At 44.1% G+C, this 16,605-nt stretch overlaps 1 protein-coding gene across 1 annotated transcript in view; it reads left to right on the top strand.

Moving 5' to 3' along the window:
• TMC3 (transmembrane channel like 3) overlaps positions 1-16,605 on the top strand; it is a 44,157-nt gene that overhangs the window by 6,195 nt on the left and 21,357 nt on the right. The window contains exons 4-10 of the mRNA XM_027089234.1: positions 4,510-4,591; positions 7,282-7,388; positions 8,379-8,477; positions 8,574-8,716; positions 11,249-11,396; positions 12,105-12,148; positions 15,917-16,064. Of these exons, the coding sequence (XP_026945035.1) occupies positions 4,510-4,591; positions 7,282-7,388; positions 8,379-8,477; positions 8,574-8,716; positions 11,249-11,396; positions 12,105-12,148; positions 15,917-16,064 (771 nt within the window). The remainder of the gene's footprint in view (positions 1-4,509; positions 4,592-7,281; positions 7,389-8,378; positions 8,478-8,573; positions 8,717-11,248; positions 11,397-12,104; positions 12,149-15,916; positions 16,065-16,605) is intronic.

Genomic DNA, 16,605 nt, shown 5'->3' with positions numbered 1-16,605 from the left:
CCGATTGTGTTAGTTGGGTACCTAGGCTAACTTTGTTGGACTTACAAACAAATTGGACTTACGAACGTGTTCTCGGGACGGAACTCGTTCGTATGTAGGGGACTTACTGTATTTCTTATAATGAGAAAGTTACAGGCATGTTCCAATGCTCATTTTATAATACAATGCTAAGATTTTTGTTTGTTATTTTTCCCATTCAGTTACTTGCAGTTAAACTTTAGTATACATTGAAATTATCTGTTTATAGACATTCCAATACTTTTCATAAATGTTTCCAAGACAAAGAAAAAATCATTTCTCCTACTATAATTCCCTACTTCCCAAGATAGAATCTATTTTAAAATTTCACATTTCAGCCATTGTATATATCATTTTCACATCGGAGTAAGTAGAGTATACAAATATTTTTGTCTTGCTGTTTTTTCACTTAACACCATAACAAGGATTTTTCTCCATGTTGCTATGTAGTTTTTATACCTATTGTTTTCTATGACTGTGTAATATTCCATCAGAAAAATGTCTATTAATTTAATTAGTTATGTGTCTGCTGGTGGTCCTTAAATAGCTTCTAATTTTTCGTTAGTATTAACAGCCCTGCAAAGACCATCTTTGCACAGACGGCTTTTCCTATCTTTTAAAATTCTTTTTCTAGGATAAATGTCAAAACTACGACCTCTGTAGTATAGAGTATGGTCCATGTTTTTTGGCTCGTGATAAATACTAATCAATTATTTTCCAAAAGCTTTGCCATCCACAAGGAAAGAATTTGCTGTCTTCATAGTATCTCCACTAATGCTGAATATTGTCGTTTTTTCAAGTTTATTATTTTAACAGACAAAAACTGACAGACACACTCTTTTTCGATTCTCTGAAACAAAAAATATTCTTAGTAAAGTTTCAATTAAAGCTGGTCATAAATTTTGCATAACTGAATAGTTATAAAATATCAAAGAATCCCCAAGATTGTGCCTTGGCTTTCTTTCTTCTTACTTTTCACAGAATCTGCCTGAAGACGCTAATCCACTCCTATGATCAAAATTATCCATAACTCTTTATGCCTGTCACACTATGATGGAGCTTATGGAATAAATCTATAAAACAAAACTATCTTTTTATAAGCATATGTGCTACCAAGCTCTCTCATTTTCTCTAAATAAACTGTATGAAATGCTATGGAAAAATATCTGAAATAATGTAGGGTCTTTCACTTGGGTTCAGACAACCTGTAATATATATAACAATGAAAAAGTCCTGGGGCATTTCGTAACAGTGGGCTCAAAGTGGATTAAAGGTATAAGTTAATAATGGACTGAATTCTTAGAGTCAGAGGTTTTAAAATGAGAAAAGTGATCCAAATGTTCAGTCTTACCTACAGATGGTCCCACAGTTTTCAGCCTGCACTTAACAGACAGCTGCCCCAGTCCTTTCCATTTTACCAGCGGCCCTACAGAAAGCAGTTCAACCCAGTTCAGCTTAATCCATGTGCCAAGCTTTGTGCTGGGCACTCAGGGTAAAGAGATGGCTGAGATACAGTGTCTTCTGCCCTCTGGAGACACAGCAAAATGTCAAAGAAAATCATCCTCCCACCATGTCTTCCTAACACTTTGGTTTTCCCCCTTCTCATTCTGAACATCATTCCTCTACCTTTTTATATTTAGAATTTTTTTTTTTTTTTTTTGCAGTACGCGGGCCTCTCACTGCTGTGGCCTCTCCCGTTGCGGAGCACAGGCTCTGGACGCGCAGGCTCAGTGGCCATGGCTCACGGGCCCAGTCGCTCCACGGCATGTGGGATCCTCCCGGACCGGGGCACGAACCCGTGTCCCCTGCATCGGCAGGCGGACTCTCAACCACTGCGCCACCAGGGAAGCCCCTATTTAGAATTTTTTTACGCTGGAAATTTTAATACAGACCCCTGAGGATGAGCAGCCACTCCAAAGCAGAGAAAACAGAAGCTATCTAGCTGTTACCTGCAGCCCAGTGAGTTTTGTCTCTATTTACAGTCTTTGGTTTCTCTTAGAAAAATGATAACTTCGTTTTTCAAATAGTAAATTTTGTATAATATAACTACTGTACACTTTCTCCCATGATTCCCACGACTGAGATCCTGCTCACCACTCACCAGGGCTGCCACTCTATCCTCTCTTGGGAATCACAGTTCCAGAACACAAGTCGTCCTCTGGAGCCCCTCCCACTGTTTCCCACCTGCATCCTCTGTGCACATGGGTTTCTCCTTGATTCCAGCAGGAAAGCACCTTGTTGCAGACAATCTGCCTTTGGCACCAGTTTATTTCTATGCTTCATAAGAAAGCAAGGTCTGAGCATGTGAGACCACCAGGACCCAAGCAGTCACGTAGGCAGAAACGCTACCCTGGGCACATGGAACACCAAACACCAAGAGTCAGGACACCTAGGTCCTTCTGCCATTGTTTCCCTGCTCTGGGTAATGACTGGGAACCTGACGAGGTTTTCATGCTTGATTCTTAAGATGTCTTCTAGTTCGAATAGTCTATGTCCTTGGTTTCTCACATGATACCAGCAAGGGACGTCATCCTTCCTGAGAGCCTTCATGGCATGATTTGGCAGGAACGCTTCCCCTGTGCAGAAGCTGAAGGTACCTGCCCATGATGGTGTATAGACTGACTGGCCTCATAACAGATCTTCCTGTTTCCACTCATGTCCCTCCATCTTCTACTCTCTTCCACATAGGAGCCAGGGAAATCTTTGATACAGTAAACTATGCATGCCATTCTTTAATTAAAATAATGAATGATAGGGACTTCCCTGGTGGTGCAGTGGTTAAGAATCCACCTGCCAATGCAGGGGACATGGGTTCAATCCCTGGTCTGGGAAGATCCCACATGCCGCGGAGCAACTAAGCCCATGTGCCACAACTACTGAGCCTGCGCTATAGAGCCCTTAAGACACAACTACTGAAGGCCGCGCGCCTAGAGCCCACACTCCGCAACAAGGGAAGCCACCGCCATGAGAAGCCCGTGCACTGCAACAAAGACCCAACGCAGCCAAAACTAAATAAATAGATAAAATAAACTTATTTTTAAAACTACTAATAATAATGAATGGTAGATAGATAAGATAGATAGACAGAGTTTCATTACACTTAGAATCAAATCCAAACTCCTTCCTCTAACCCACCTGATCTGGCCATGACCTAACTCTTGGACCGCATCTCACTCCTCTCTTCTTTATTCTCTTCTATAAAATGCCCAGCTCATGCTAAGCCACAGGCTCCTACTGGCCATTCTTCCCTCCTAGACAGCTCCTCTACCAATTGAGGACTCTTAACGACTTTACAATGGACCAGAAACTCAAATGCTTTCAACACCAAACCCTCCCCAAAGGATACTGGGCATTCTGCCTCTGTCTGCTGTAGGGGATGACAAATCAGAAAGCCATGGTCTTCCTCTCAATACTGGAGGAGAAAAAGCCAGGTGAACAATATAAAGGCAATATAAGCTAGGATGTGATAAGCATTATCAGAGACCAGAATGATAGCTGGGGACGTTTACAGATGGAAGAATGTATTTCTGGCTACAGAGAATCTGTGTGAGGTCTCCATGGGAGTAGCTGTATTTGAGTTGGGTCTTAAATCATGAGCAGAAAGTGAACAATTCCAACTTCTGATAACATTCAAGTAGATTTTCATTTACAAGCAGCTGTTTTGGCCTTAGCAGACATATTCAGGATAACATAATCATGCATGTCTGCATCAGGACCACGTGCTGTCTTATAGTTCAGAAGGTTGTAATTACATTTGTAACCCTTCTTTCTGCAATGATATCATTTGCTTCCAACACAAACCCACATTGTTTGTGTATTAAAATGAACAACCTGCTAATGTTGTGGGAGAGAAAGCCCAGTGTCAGGGCACATTTTCACATTTTGCTTTATTCTCCTTTGAGAAAAAAAATATATATATTTTTGAACTTTTGGCGATTGTGTCTTCAACATCCAAGACAAATTTCCAGACCTTATTTTGGCAACTTTGGCCAGGAGAGAGGCTGGGAGATGAGCTCCAGCTGCAGGATGGGAGGCACACAATGGGGCTCATTTTCAGGGTATGTTCTAGACTCTTGGTCCTTAAATAGGGACGGGAACTGTAATCACTGGGGAGTTTGTGAGCCATGTGGATTCCTGAGCCCCACTCCCGGAGGAGACCAAGGGGGTGTATTTGGACATCATTCCTCAAGTAGTTCTTAGTCCTCACAGCAGGAATGGTGTGAATAAGGCAGGCTGAAACCCTAGAGAATATGCACCTCAGTACAGACACCGCAGCTTAGAGCCCTTAACAGGAGCCTTCACCTGGGCAGAAGCCCAGAGAAGACAAGCGGCTGCTTTGGTCCTCGGGCTCCCTAAAGGCCTGTGAAATCATAATGAAAGGTATCAACTGGTGTGTCTGCGGCCCTCGCCTCCATTTAGGACCCTGGTTCCACAAAGGCATTGCCGTCTTCACGAATGTCAAGCCCTCTAATCCTACTCCCTCCTGTCTAGCTGTGGCGGAAGTTTGCTCGTCTGGCCTGTAACTTTGTGGTCATCTTCATCCCCTGGGAAATGAGGATAAAGAAAATCGAGAGTAAGTGTTGGCACTTGGAGGAGTGGGGTGGGGATGAGGTGCCCGTAGCCAGACAACGGTGAGGCCTGAGACGGGTCTGGTACATCCCAGACCTTACACTGAGCAGCCAGGGGCCCTTGCACACGTAGTGCCGACCTAGGCTGGACATGGGTCCGTGGAGATGGAAGACACAGTGCCTGTCCCCACCACCTCCCAGGATAAAAACGGTCCCACGTTCCACTGTGGCTCTGCAGTTCTCTGTCCGTTCATGCCTTAGACACAATACAAACTCAAAAGGATAGAGGGGAAAACTGTGTAGAGGAATAAAAGGATAACATGGCAATTGCAGAACAAAAATGCAGAAATTTGCATTTGGAGAGAAGTGACTGTAATCATTTAGAAAAATATCCTAAAAAATAAATCAATCACAGTCACCTTTAAAAACACACACACAGTACAAACACACAAATGCAACACACAAGACCAGGAATAAATATAACCAGAAGTCTGAAATAAAGAAACTGTAAAATTGGACCATGGGATATTTTTAAAGTCTTGTGAAGAGACATAGAATGATTTAATATTTGGAAGGTGTTGATTTTCTCAATATGTTTATGTTTTAATGCAATTCCAATAAAATTCTCAATGCAATGTTTTTTGTATTCAACATAATGAACTCATATGAAAAAAAAACTAATTGAAAACTTTTTTAAAAGGAAAAACTCAGATGAACTTGTATAACCAAAATGTTAAAATACATTATAAAAGCTACAAGAATTGAAACAGTGTACCCCAGCACCATAAATGATGCTGGAACAATTCAACTGTTTTAAAGAATAACATTAGATCTTTCATTTCAAAGTTCCATTAAATATTTAAATAGAAAATAGGAAGCCACGAGAGAATTAAAAGAAATATAAGTAATGTGATCTCAGAATGGAAGCCTGTCAAATTATAAAAGTAAAGAAGGAATCATCAAGGAAAGTACTGTCGTATTTAACTATACATCAGAGAAATTTTACATACATAAACAATAAACAGATCTAAAAGATGACAAATTGAGGGGGGAAAAAATTTTCAACATTGAAGTGGAATTAAATACCAGCTGGTGGAAATGTCAATTGGGATGATGTTTCTAGGGGAAAGTTATAATTTGGACCAAACGTCTTCAAAATGTTTGTACTCTTTGATAGAACTCTTCCACTCCTTAACAACCAGAGAAAACAACAGCCACAACAAAATCAATGCACTAGGCTGTGTGGACACACTTGGTGCCCAGCCCAGATCCCTTTACTTGGCTGGTCCACTTTTTCTCAGCTGCTCTGAATGTTAGCTGCTATGACTCATAGCTGTCTCCTTCTCTAGAGGATGAGCCTTGGCCCACATTGTTCCAGATGGTGGGCACTCATCCCCTGCTCCCCCAGACCCAATGGGTAGCCTAGAGGCAATGACAAAGGGGTATTCAAGTCCAGCTTTTTGTTCAAAGTGGAACCAACTTATGATGCAACTTGCCCTCCAAAGGTCCCCATGGGATAAGGCTAAGCTGGGCTCCAGCTGAGACGACATCTTTGCTTAGCTCTTTCCCCTGACCTTCCTTGACCCCCTCACCCCCTTTATCCTGAGAGCACTTCCTCAATATATCATGTTAGCTGAATCCTTTTCTCAGACTCTGCTTCCAGGAAATCTGACCTTAGACAGAAATTGATTCTTGCAGAATTATTTACCCTAGTGAAAAGTTAGAAACTTCCTAGGTGTCAAGTAGTGGGGGATAAGTTAAATCAATTATGTAAAATTGGTTTGCTGGAACAATAAAATTCATTTTATAGGGAGATATTTTGTATGAGAAAATGCTCATAATATATTGATAGCTCAAGATGCATATTATAGAGATATGCCAATTTTATACAAAAAAATACACATATAGAATGAAAATGGAGGGTTCCCCTAAAAATTTACTAGAAAGTAATTCTGGTAGTGATTTTAATTTAGTAACCTGGCAGTAGGTCATTTTTTGGTCTTCTTTGTGATGTTTTGTGTTTTCCTACCTATTATGAAACATAAGCTAGATTTGAAATAAAATTTCAAGACGTTATTCTTCCAAAGTATGATACAAGTCCAGAAAGTCATCACAAGTATCACGCATATCCCAATCCAACTTCTTCTATGCCCCCTTGTTTTCTCAATAGAAATTTGTTTTTAACTACACTTTTTATTTTAGAATAAGTTTAGATGCATGGAAGAGTGACAAAGAGAATTCTCATAACCCCTTCACCCATCTAACACCATGTGAGGTGTTAATGTTAACATGCAACATACTGTTATTTCTTTTGAAATTAAGACAAAAGAATCCTTAGAATATCCTTGGAACTTTCAGAACTATGCAAAATAGAAAAGAAATATATTAAATTCTCAAAAGATGCTGATACTTCTGAACATAGGTGAAATGTAAATTTGATAAAAGCATTTTCGATCAATATGACCTTAGGGAAAGTAATCCATTAGGGATTAGGGATCTGTGTATATGACTGGGAGACATTAATGAACATCTTAATCCTTCTAAATGATCATCGTGGGACAACACCCTGATAAGTTCAATTATGGCATTCTTAGTCTATGTCCTGCTGCTGTAAGAAAAATTACAGTGTTGTTTTACAGAGAACTTCTTACACTGGGAAGATTTTCTATAAACCGTTCTCATTATCTTTCTTTAGGTCATTTTGGATCTGGTGTTGCCTCTTATTTCATATTCTTGAGATGGTTATTCGGAATTAATATTGTGCTCACGATTATGACAGGTGCTTTTATTGTCATTCCAGAGGTAAGAACTATTTCCGGTGAGTTTAAAAGTGCCATTTTTTAAAAAGTAGAGACGTTTAGAGCCATAGCATTAGACAACCGCACTCATTATCCTCATGGGAAGGATAATCTGTGTGTTAAAATAGGGCCTGGCAGGGCTTCCCTGGTGGCACAGTGGTTGAGAGTCTGCCTGCCGATGCAGGGGTCACCGGTTCGTGCCCCGGTCTGGGAAGATCCCACATGCCGCGGAGCGGCTGGGCCTGTGTGTCCGGAGCCTGTGCTCCGCAACGGGAGAGGCCACACAGTGAGAGGCCCGCGTACCGCTAAAAAAAAAAAAAAAAAATAGGGCCTGGCAAACTTTTTCGGCAAAGGGCCAGAGAGTGAACATTTTAGGCTTTGTGGGCCGTATGGTTTGTCACAACTTCTCAAATCTACTGTGTAGTACGAAAGCAGCCATAGACATTAGGTAACTAATAAGTGTGGCTGTATTCTAATAAAATTTTATTTATAGATACAGAAATTTGAAGTTCCCATCATTCTTATGTGTCACAAAATACTACTCTTCTTTGGTTTTTTTTCCCCAACCATTTAAAAATGCACAAACCAACCTTAGCTCTCGGGCCACACAAAAAGTGGCGACAGGCTAGATTTGGCTTATGGGACAGTTTGCAGACATTGTGTTAAAATAAAAACCACTTTTCAACTAAAATTCATCCTTGTAAAGTAAATGGGGCCATGTCCCATGCCATTCTAGAAACCCAGTGGCTTCAGTCATCCACCCACAGAAGCCATGTCCAGCCTAGAGAGAGTACACCCAGACAGGCCCCGATCAGGCAAAAAGAAAATCTGGCCACTCATGATTAATGTCTCATCCATGAGTATCAAGGAGAATCCACCCCCTAGGGACCTCATATGTACAGCATCTTCAGAGGTGCATGGAGATCAGTGGCCCCTTTTCTTCTGGTCCCTTCCCACCCAGAGGACCGTGTGACATCCTTTCCTCTCTCACCAGCTCATCGCAGGCCAACCCTTTGGAAGCACAGCCAGCAAGACCATCCCCAAGGAGCACACTGCATCTGCCCAAGATCTGGACACCGTCTGGTCCCTGGGGGTGAGGTTCAGGCTTGGCCACACTTTTGTCTCGAGGCGGGTGGTGAATGTTCTGGGACCTGGGAGTCAGAAGTGACACCGAGTGCTCTCTTTGCAGGGTTACCTCCAATACTCAGTCCTCTTCTATGGCTACTATGGCAGTGAGAGGAGGATCGGGAGGGCTGGCTACCGGCTGCCCTTGGCCTATTTCCTGGTGGGGATGGCAGTGTTTGCTTACAGCTTCATCATTCTCTTAAAAAAGTATGTCTGTTCAGTTTCTCAAAATACATGCCAAAATGATACATACGATCTCATTTCATCTTGTCACTCACCCTGTAAAGTCAAGGCCATTTTCCAGATGAGGAGACCACAGATAAAAGAGATAAATGCTCATTTTAATCGACACTGATTGAACACTTGAAGCTTTGTGCCAGGTTCTGTGTTGGGTCTGGAGAGACAAGAATCAAATAGACTTACCAGGTAACATCAGTTTAGACAATGTAGATGTTACTGACCAGGGTTCCTGGCCTTCCCCAGCCAATAGAAATTGACTAGAGGCCAGACAAGAAATTCAGGCAAGGCCTTACTAGGGCCCCTTCTGCAGCAGCAGGGAGCAAAAGCAAACAACAGGTTCCCTTGCTCCCTGAAGGGGGGCAAGCTTGTTTGTTATATGGGGTGCGGGTAGGTGTGTGTCCAGGTGTCAGGCCAGAAGGGTGGCTTAGGTGTTTTGCCCACCCCGTAGGTGGTGGTGTGTGCAGGGGGCATGCGCAGCCCCCTGCTTTTGCTCCCGACACCCTGTTTTTGCTCCAGACTCTTCAAAAGTGGCAGTTGGGTTTTTTTGGTCTCTTTGTATCTTTTGGGTCCAGAATTTGCCCCAGCTGCACAAGCACACAGTTATTTTTAGTCCCATACAGTTTCTTTGTATTTTGTTGCTCATGGGGAGGTGTGTCCATGTGCAAACATTGCAGCACTGCAGCAAAGGGTCCCGGGTCCCAGCCTGTCTCATAGGAACTGCACTAAAAGAGAGGTGAACGAGATGGGTTAGGTGACCAGAGGTTGCAGAAAGCAAAGCATCCTCCTTCGACTATTTGTTTGCCTGTGACCTAGTTACAAATTACGTAAAGGCCAGTCTCGTCTGTGTTGTGATGCAGTTCAAACATGTAGTTGGTTATTGAAAGCAGGGCGCAGTGCAAAGAAAGCAGACTGGCTGGGGCCTCATCTGTAAAATGGGCAGGTTGGCTCAGAATATCACCAGGTTCCCTTAAGGCTGTTACATTCTGCGCTTCTGTGTAGGAGCTAGATAAATGCAGAGTGACAGAGAGGCTCTGAGCCCAAGGAGAAGCGGGCCCCCACCCTCTTGGCTCACCTGCTACTTCCCTCAGATGCGTGTGTACCAGTACGTCTTCATCACACTGCCCCTTGTGGCATCTTTGCAAAGTGCAGGTAGAAGGGGCTGGGATTAAAAAAAGATAGAACAATCATCATCACCATCGTCACCATCATCAAAAACCTAGGGGGATGTACAGTGACTTGAGGACCTTCAGTTCCCATGAAGCTTTCCAGCTTAGCCTCTGGATGGCCTCAAGACCCCACGACCCCACCTAGAACACGGGCTCTTTGCGAGATGTTACAATTTAAGAGACAAATTGATGTCAACTCGGGAGCAGGAAGTATGGATGGGCAGAGTGGTAAAAGCTTCTAACAGGAGAGATGGTCTAAAAGACAGGGAACTTGCACCCAAGGAGGGATCGTGACCCCCGCCTTCCCATACACCTGAGGGAAAGTCGTGTTAGGGAGGGATCCGAAGTGCTTCTGCTCGGTGAGGTGGGGTAGTTACTTCAATGGGCAGGGGCTCCAAGGAGATGGATTCAGCTCAGAGTAAAGAATTTGGTTTCACAATCACAGTCGCACAGAGATGCAGTGGGTGCACACACCTTCAGGGACTTCCTGACCTCCAGTGACGGGAGAGCTCGTGCACGGGACTCACCCAAGAATTTGCTGTTTTCACACTGTTCAAAGGGGTTGGCTGAGGACGCAAGCCAGGAGAGGGGCTGAACCCAGCCGGCACTCTGCTTGCCCACATCCAGATGGGGCTCCTTGCTCTGCGTGGACTCGCGGCAGCCCCCTAGTGGCTGAACCTGCTCCTGACACTGTTCTTACATGACCCTTTCTGGTCCTTTTTTATAAAAATTTTTATTGGGGTAGAATTGATTTACAATGTTGTGTTAGTGTCAGGTGTACAGCAAAGTGAATCAGTTATACATATACATATATCCACTCTTTTTTAGATTCTTTTCCTATATAGCTCATTATAGAGTACTGAGTAGAGTTCCCTGTGCTATACAGTAGGTCCTTATTAGTTAACTATTTTATACATAGTAGTGTGTCTATGTCAATCCCAATCTACCAATTTATCCCTCTCCCCCTTACCCCCCCATAACCATAAGTCTATTTTCTACATCTGTAACTCTATTTCGGTTTTGTAGATAAGTTCATTTGTAGCCTTTTTTTAGATTCCACATACAAATGATATCATGATATTTGTCTTTCTCTGACTTACTTCACTTAGTATGATAATCTCTATTTGCATCCCTGTTGCTGCAAATGGCATTATTTCATTCTTTTTATGGCTGAGTAATATTCCATTGTATATATGTGCCACATCTTCTTTATCCATTCATCTGATGATGGACATTTAGGTTGCTTCTATGTCCTGCCTATTGTAGTGCTGCAAGGAACATTGAGGTGCATGTAACTTTTCAAATTATGGTTTTCTCTGGTCCTTTTTTGCAGGATGGCTAAGAATTCCCGCATGAGCCTCGCCAGCGCGTCCAATGAAAACTACACGTTCTGCTGGCGGGTGTTCTGCGCCTGGGATTACCTCATTGGAAACCCAGAGGCGGCAGAGAGCAAAACCGCTGCCATCGTGAACAGCATCAGGGTGAGTAAGCGAGCCTGTTCAGGCTGCCGGGAGTCAGGGCTCTGCAGATCACAGCCTTCACAGCGTGAGCCGCTGGCTCTCTGCTGGGAGAGTCAGCGTGGTCTCCTTCCCACGGTGCTCACAGACCAGGGCAGCCACGGTCTGCACCGAGACGTGACATACTGTGCCTCCAACAGGCACCAAACAATCTGATGGTGTACTGGAGAAAAATACGGGAACGTCTCTTTTTTTTTTTACTTTCATCCTTCTAAAATTTCAGTGTGTGTATCTTTGCTCATTTGCATAATGGATTGCTACCGTGTTGCGTGTACATAACTTGTAAATGAATACATACATATATGTGAGGGATATAAGCTTTTAGTGTTACCTTAGAAGATAATGCAGTCAAAGGCATTCGGAGACCTGGATCTACTGAACAACACAGACAGTTCAATGGTGCCCCCTTTTGAGAAAAAAAATGATTTAGATCACTTCAGTGACCTAAATAATTTACTCCTTCCCCTCTTTTTCCCATTCCCCAATTTCCTTTTTTATCTATCGATTATCATATAAAGCACTGATATCAATAGAATCTTATTGGATGGAGTCTAGACATTGAAGTTATGATGAAAAATACTGGATAAGTCATTTCTTTCATAAACTATTTCTGAATATTTATGATTAACGATGATGCTAAGCTTTTGATACCATATGTGTCTTTCTTTAAAGGAGGCTATACTGGAAGAACAGGAGAAGAAGAAGAGCAAAAACCTGTATGTATGAAGACTCCCCATCCTGAATTCATTGATAAGCTGTTTTAATTTAGTAGAAAAATCACCAGACTATATCTCATTTTCACACCTTTTCAGGCAGTTCTTCTCCTTAAAACCTGTCCTTCTGGTAATGTGGAATGTGGGAACCCCATAATTTTTTGATAGCAGTATTTCAGAGTTGTTCCTCCTTCCATGGATTTGGCAGTAGGGTGAGAGGTCTGAGGCTGACCAGCTTCCTATTGTTTTGCTTAGATAATAAAAGATATTTTTAGCACCAATTTCTAGTTTGTTAAACTAAGCAAAGACTAATTTTATTTAGCAACAAATCTCTGATGTCCTAGGACACAAGTAGTATCCAATGCTTGTCGACAAAACTTCTAAAGTGACTTCTCGGGTTTGGAGTTCTTCTCAAGGTTGTGAGGGCTTCCTTGGTGAGGGTGAGACCCTTCGGCCACAGAATGGACGACACAGAAAGGCGATGACCCAGTCCTCCTGGGCCAGACACACCTGCTCATCCAATATCCTCACTGGTTCTTTTTTTAAATTAATTTCTATTGGAGTATAGTTGCTTTACAATGTTGCATTAGTTTCTGCTGTACAGCAAAGTGAATCAGTTATAGGTAGACATATATCCTCTCCTTTTTAGATTTCCTTCCCATTTAGATCACCACAGAGCATTGAGTAGAGTTCCATGTGCTATACAGCAGGTTCTCATTAGCTATCTATTTTATATACAGTAGTGTGTATAAGTCAGTCCCAATCTCCCAGTTCATCCCACCCTCCCTGCCCCCTTGGTAACCATACATTTGTTCTCTACATCTGTGACTCTACTTCTCCTTTGCAAATGAGTTCATCTCTACCATTTTTCTAGATTCTACATATAAGCGATATTATACGGTATTTGTTTTTCTCTTTCTGACTTACTTCACTCTGTATGACAGGCTCTAGGTCCATCCTCACTGGTTCTTTAAGCCCCATGATTAGTTCCTACAGTGCAGAAAGCCTGTCCTGGGGAGTGCTGGAGACCTGGGGAGTGGAGGAAACACCCAGCCCCCGAGAGGAAGCAGGGTGTCGTGGTGGGAAGGATTCTCCACAGGGTGTCAGAAGATGGATTCTAGCCCTCTCTTCGTCATTAACTTCTATGACCCTGAAACTCCCTTGACTTTTCCGGGCCTCTAATTCCTCACTTATGAAATGAAAGGATGGGACTCCATCCGTGCTTCTCAGAGGAAAGAGAGCGCCCACCCACATCAGAATCACCCGTGGGCACTGCAGACGCAGACCCCTTTGGCGCCCACCCTGATTGACTGAATTAACGTCTCTGGGAGTGAGAGACAAGGCTCCACATTCTTAGCAGGTCTCGCAAAGCAAAACTCACAGGAGGTTTTTATGTTCCCTCAAATTTGGAAGCTCCTGCCGTCCTAAATGCATTCCAGTTAAAAAACGTCTCATTCAATGATTCATTATTACAAACAAACAAATCAGCAAGGAACCGAATTCTCATCTCTCTTCCATGCACAAATCCTGAGTCCTCCTGATTCTGTCAAAACTTGAGGAAAATAGATGTGTAAGAGGTATTCTGGGATATCCAGGATATTACAACAGGAGGTGGAAGGAAGAGGGTGGAGACAGGGGAAAACTAGCATGCGACTGCCTACTTCCCCCGCAAGCCCATCACGTGCATTTTCTGGTGTAATTGCCACAAGGACCAACAGTGCTGAAGGCGGGGAGGGGGGACCAGAAATGCAGGACCTGCCTCAGGGACCACGTGGGTAGCATGACCCTACAAATGATGACAGGGTGATCTGGGGACAGGAGGAAGTGAAGAAGCACTAAGGTGGTGTTAATGGACCTCACTCTCAAGTCTTCCATCTCTGGTGCTCTATGACGCCTTATCGAAAGCTCCCCTCTGCCAGAAGACAAGGTGACACTTAGCATTCCATTTGGGAGTGAGTTTCCTCATTGCGAAGAGGAAAGGCTAAGATGCATGCAGAAGGAGATGTTGTGACCTGCCCAAGGTCACCCAGAGGGTGGGGAGTGGGTGGTACACCCCTCGCGTGCCCCTCCAAATCCTCCTGGCCACACCTCTTTCTCCAGCCCTTGATGCCAGGCAGGCTGTGCAGGCTGCCACCGGCTGCACACATGCCCCTCAGAGCCTCCACTGGTACCCATTGCTCGCTGCCCAGGGCTCCTCTGAGGCTGCAGTGTGGGGCACCCACAAGATCCCAGTCCACACGTGTTCATGCAACCAAAAGACTGGGTGCAGCACTGGGAGTCAGTGCTCTGGAGTGGCCCTTGACCACCAGGGAACAGGAGCTGATGGAAAACGCTTCGCATTTGCACCCCGGCCAGGCATTTCTGAGATGCCACCTCACAGGCCCCTCAGAAGACCCCGCAGCCGCCTGCCCTCTGTGGTCTCACTCCCCAGAACTTCACGCACACTTCCTGGCATCACTTCCCAGAAAAACTCCTCGCAAACACACCTTTGCCTGAGGTTCTGCTTTCAGGGAAAACGGACTAAGACTGACCCCGAAGTCGGAAGCAGATGCCTTAAAGATAAGCCAATTGGAGTCAGTGAATTCTCCTCCAGGAAGAGTAGGGTTTTTTCAGTTAAAACTGGAAACTTACTGTAAACGCAGTAAGTCCCCTACATATGAACGAGTTCCGTCCCGAGAGCACGTTCGTAAGTCCAATGTGTTCGTAAGTCCAACAAAGTTAGCCACAATCGGCTCTCTAGTACTGTACTGGAATAGGTTTATCATACTTTTCACACAGATAACACATAAAAAACAAACACAAAGAATAAAACATTTTGACTCTTACAGTACGGTACCTTGAAAAGTACAGTAGCACAGTACAACAGCTGGCATCCAGGGGCTGGCATCGAGTGAACAGGAAAGAAACGTTAGTGACTGGAGGAGGGAGAGGAGGTGGGAGATGGTAGAGCTGAAGGATCGTCAGCAACAGGAGACGGAGGGCGAGCTGCGCTGTCACTCACGCCTGACGTTGCTGGTACAGGTTCCAGATGCATGTTCGCATCTTTGAAAGTTCGCAACTTGCAGGTTCCTATGTAGGGGACTTACTGTAGTAGCAACACGGTTGATTGTAAGAGGCCTTTGGGAAGTGAGACCTGGCGAGGAAAGAGGAGCCCGTGTCCCAGCTCCTTTCTTTACTTCTTCCTCCAGCAAATATTTATGAAGTGCTTCTATGGACTGGGCCTGTTCTAAGAGCTGAGAATACAGCCGTGAAGAAGACTTTTAACAATCGAGCACTTGCTTTCTAGAGGGAAAAGACAGATAACCAATCCCAAGTAAATACGTGGTATAATATTGAAATCATGGTGTGAAATGAGAGGCAGGATCATTACCTCCCCTCCTTCCTCCCCCTTCCCTCTCCTGAGCACCTGTACCTGAGCTCCTGTAACTGAAATGTGCATATGCCACAGGACTCCCATTTTAAGTGGCAAAGCAAACACTGAAGCCCAAATACTCAGACTCCAGAACGTGTGTGTGTGTGTGTGTGTGTGTGTGTGTGTGTGTGTGTGTGTGTGTTTCAAGCCCCACTGATGCTGATGGCTTAGATTAATAACTCACTGTTGATCTCTTAGGAAATGAGGGATTCTGGGGGTGGGGGAAGAACACTGATTCTTCAGGGCAGAGAATCCACTTGGCAGTAAATGTCTTCCCATCCTTCACTGGCCTTTTCTGTGCATCAGGGTGCCCTGTGCAGAGCCCGGTATATCGTCCTCATACCTGCCTCTCCCCGCAGGGCAGTGACCATCTGCCTGAGGGTCATCGCCAACATCTTGGTGCTTCTCTCGCTGGCTGGGAGCATCTATCTCATCTACTTCGTGGTGGATCGGTCCCAGAAGCTGGCACAGTCCAAGAAGGAGCTGACGCTCTGGGAAAAGAACGAGGTACCCACACAACAGTAGCTGCCCCTCTGTTTCCTGGGTGTTTCTTAAGTGGGTTCCCTGGAAACATCTCCACGGAAAAATTGCAGTCTTCTTCTTCTAGAGCACGGGCTGCAAGAGCTTGGAGCCAGAGTGGCAACACCCGGCCTTGGCTAAATGATTTCACTGGTCTTAATAAGGAAGATTTTGATTCAAAAACACCTTCAGGCATTTGCACAGTCTTTATGTTTGAGTTTTGCTGCTGACTGTGCTTTGCCTTTCTGGCTTCGTGTTCCTTTATATACGTTTCCAGAAACCGACTTCACCTAGACTTGCATTGGCAACTGCACTGTCTTTCATTGCATGTGTCAAAGTTGACCGTGTGGGGATTATTGAACATTTAGGTGCTTTCCATATTTCTAAATCACAAATAATCCTTCCCAAACAGCCCCACACCAATGGCTTATTTTTTTCTTTTTCTTTTTTTTTGGCGGTACGCGGGCCTCTCACTGTTGTGGCCTCTCCCGTTGTGGAGCACAGGCTCCGGACGCGCAGGCTCAGCGGC

This window comes from Aethalodelphis obliquidens, unplaced genomic scaffold (assembly GCF_003676395.1).
Source record: "Aethalodelphis obliquidens isolate GAN/ISIS:26980383/991018 unplaced genomic scaffold, ASM367639v1 scaffold65, whole genome shotgun sequence".
NCBI classification, from domain to species: domain Eukaryota; kingdom Metazoa; phylum Chordata; class Mammalia; order Artiodactyla; family Delphinidae; genus Aethalodelphis; species Aethalodelphis obliquidens.
The sequence above is the reverse complement of the archived record's forward strand: the minus strand, read 5'-3'. Positions and strand labels throughout refer to the sequence as shown.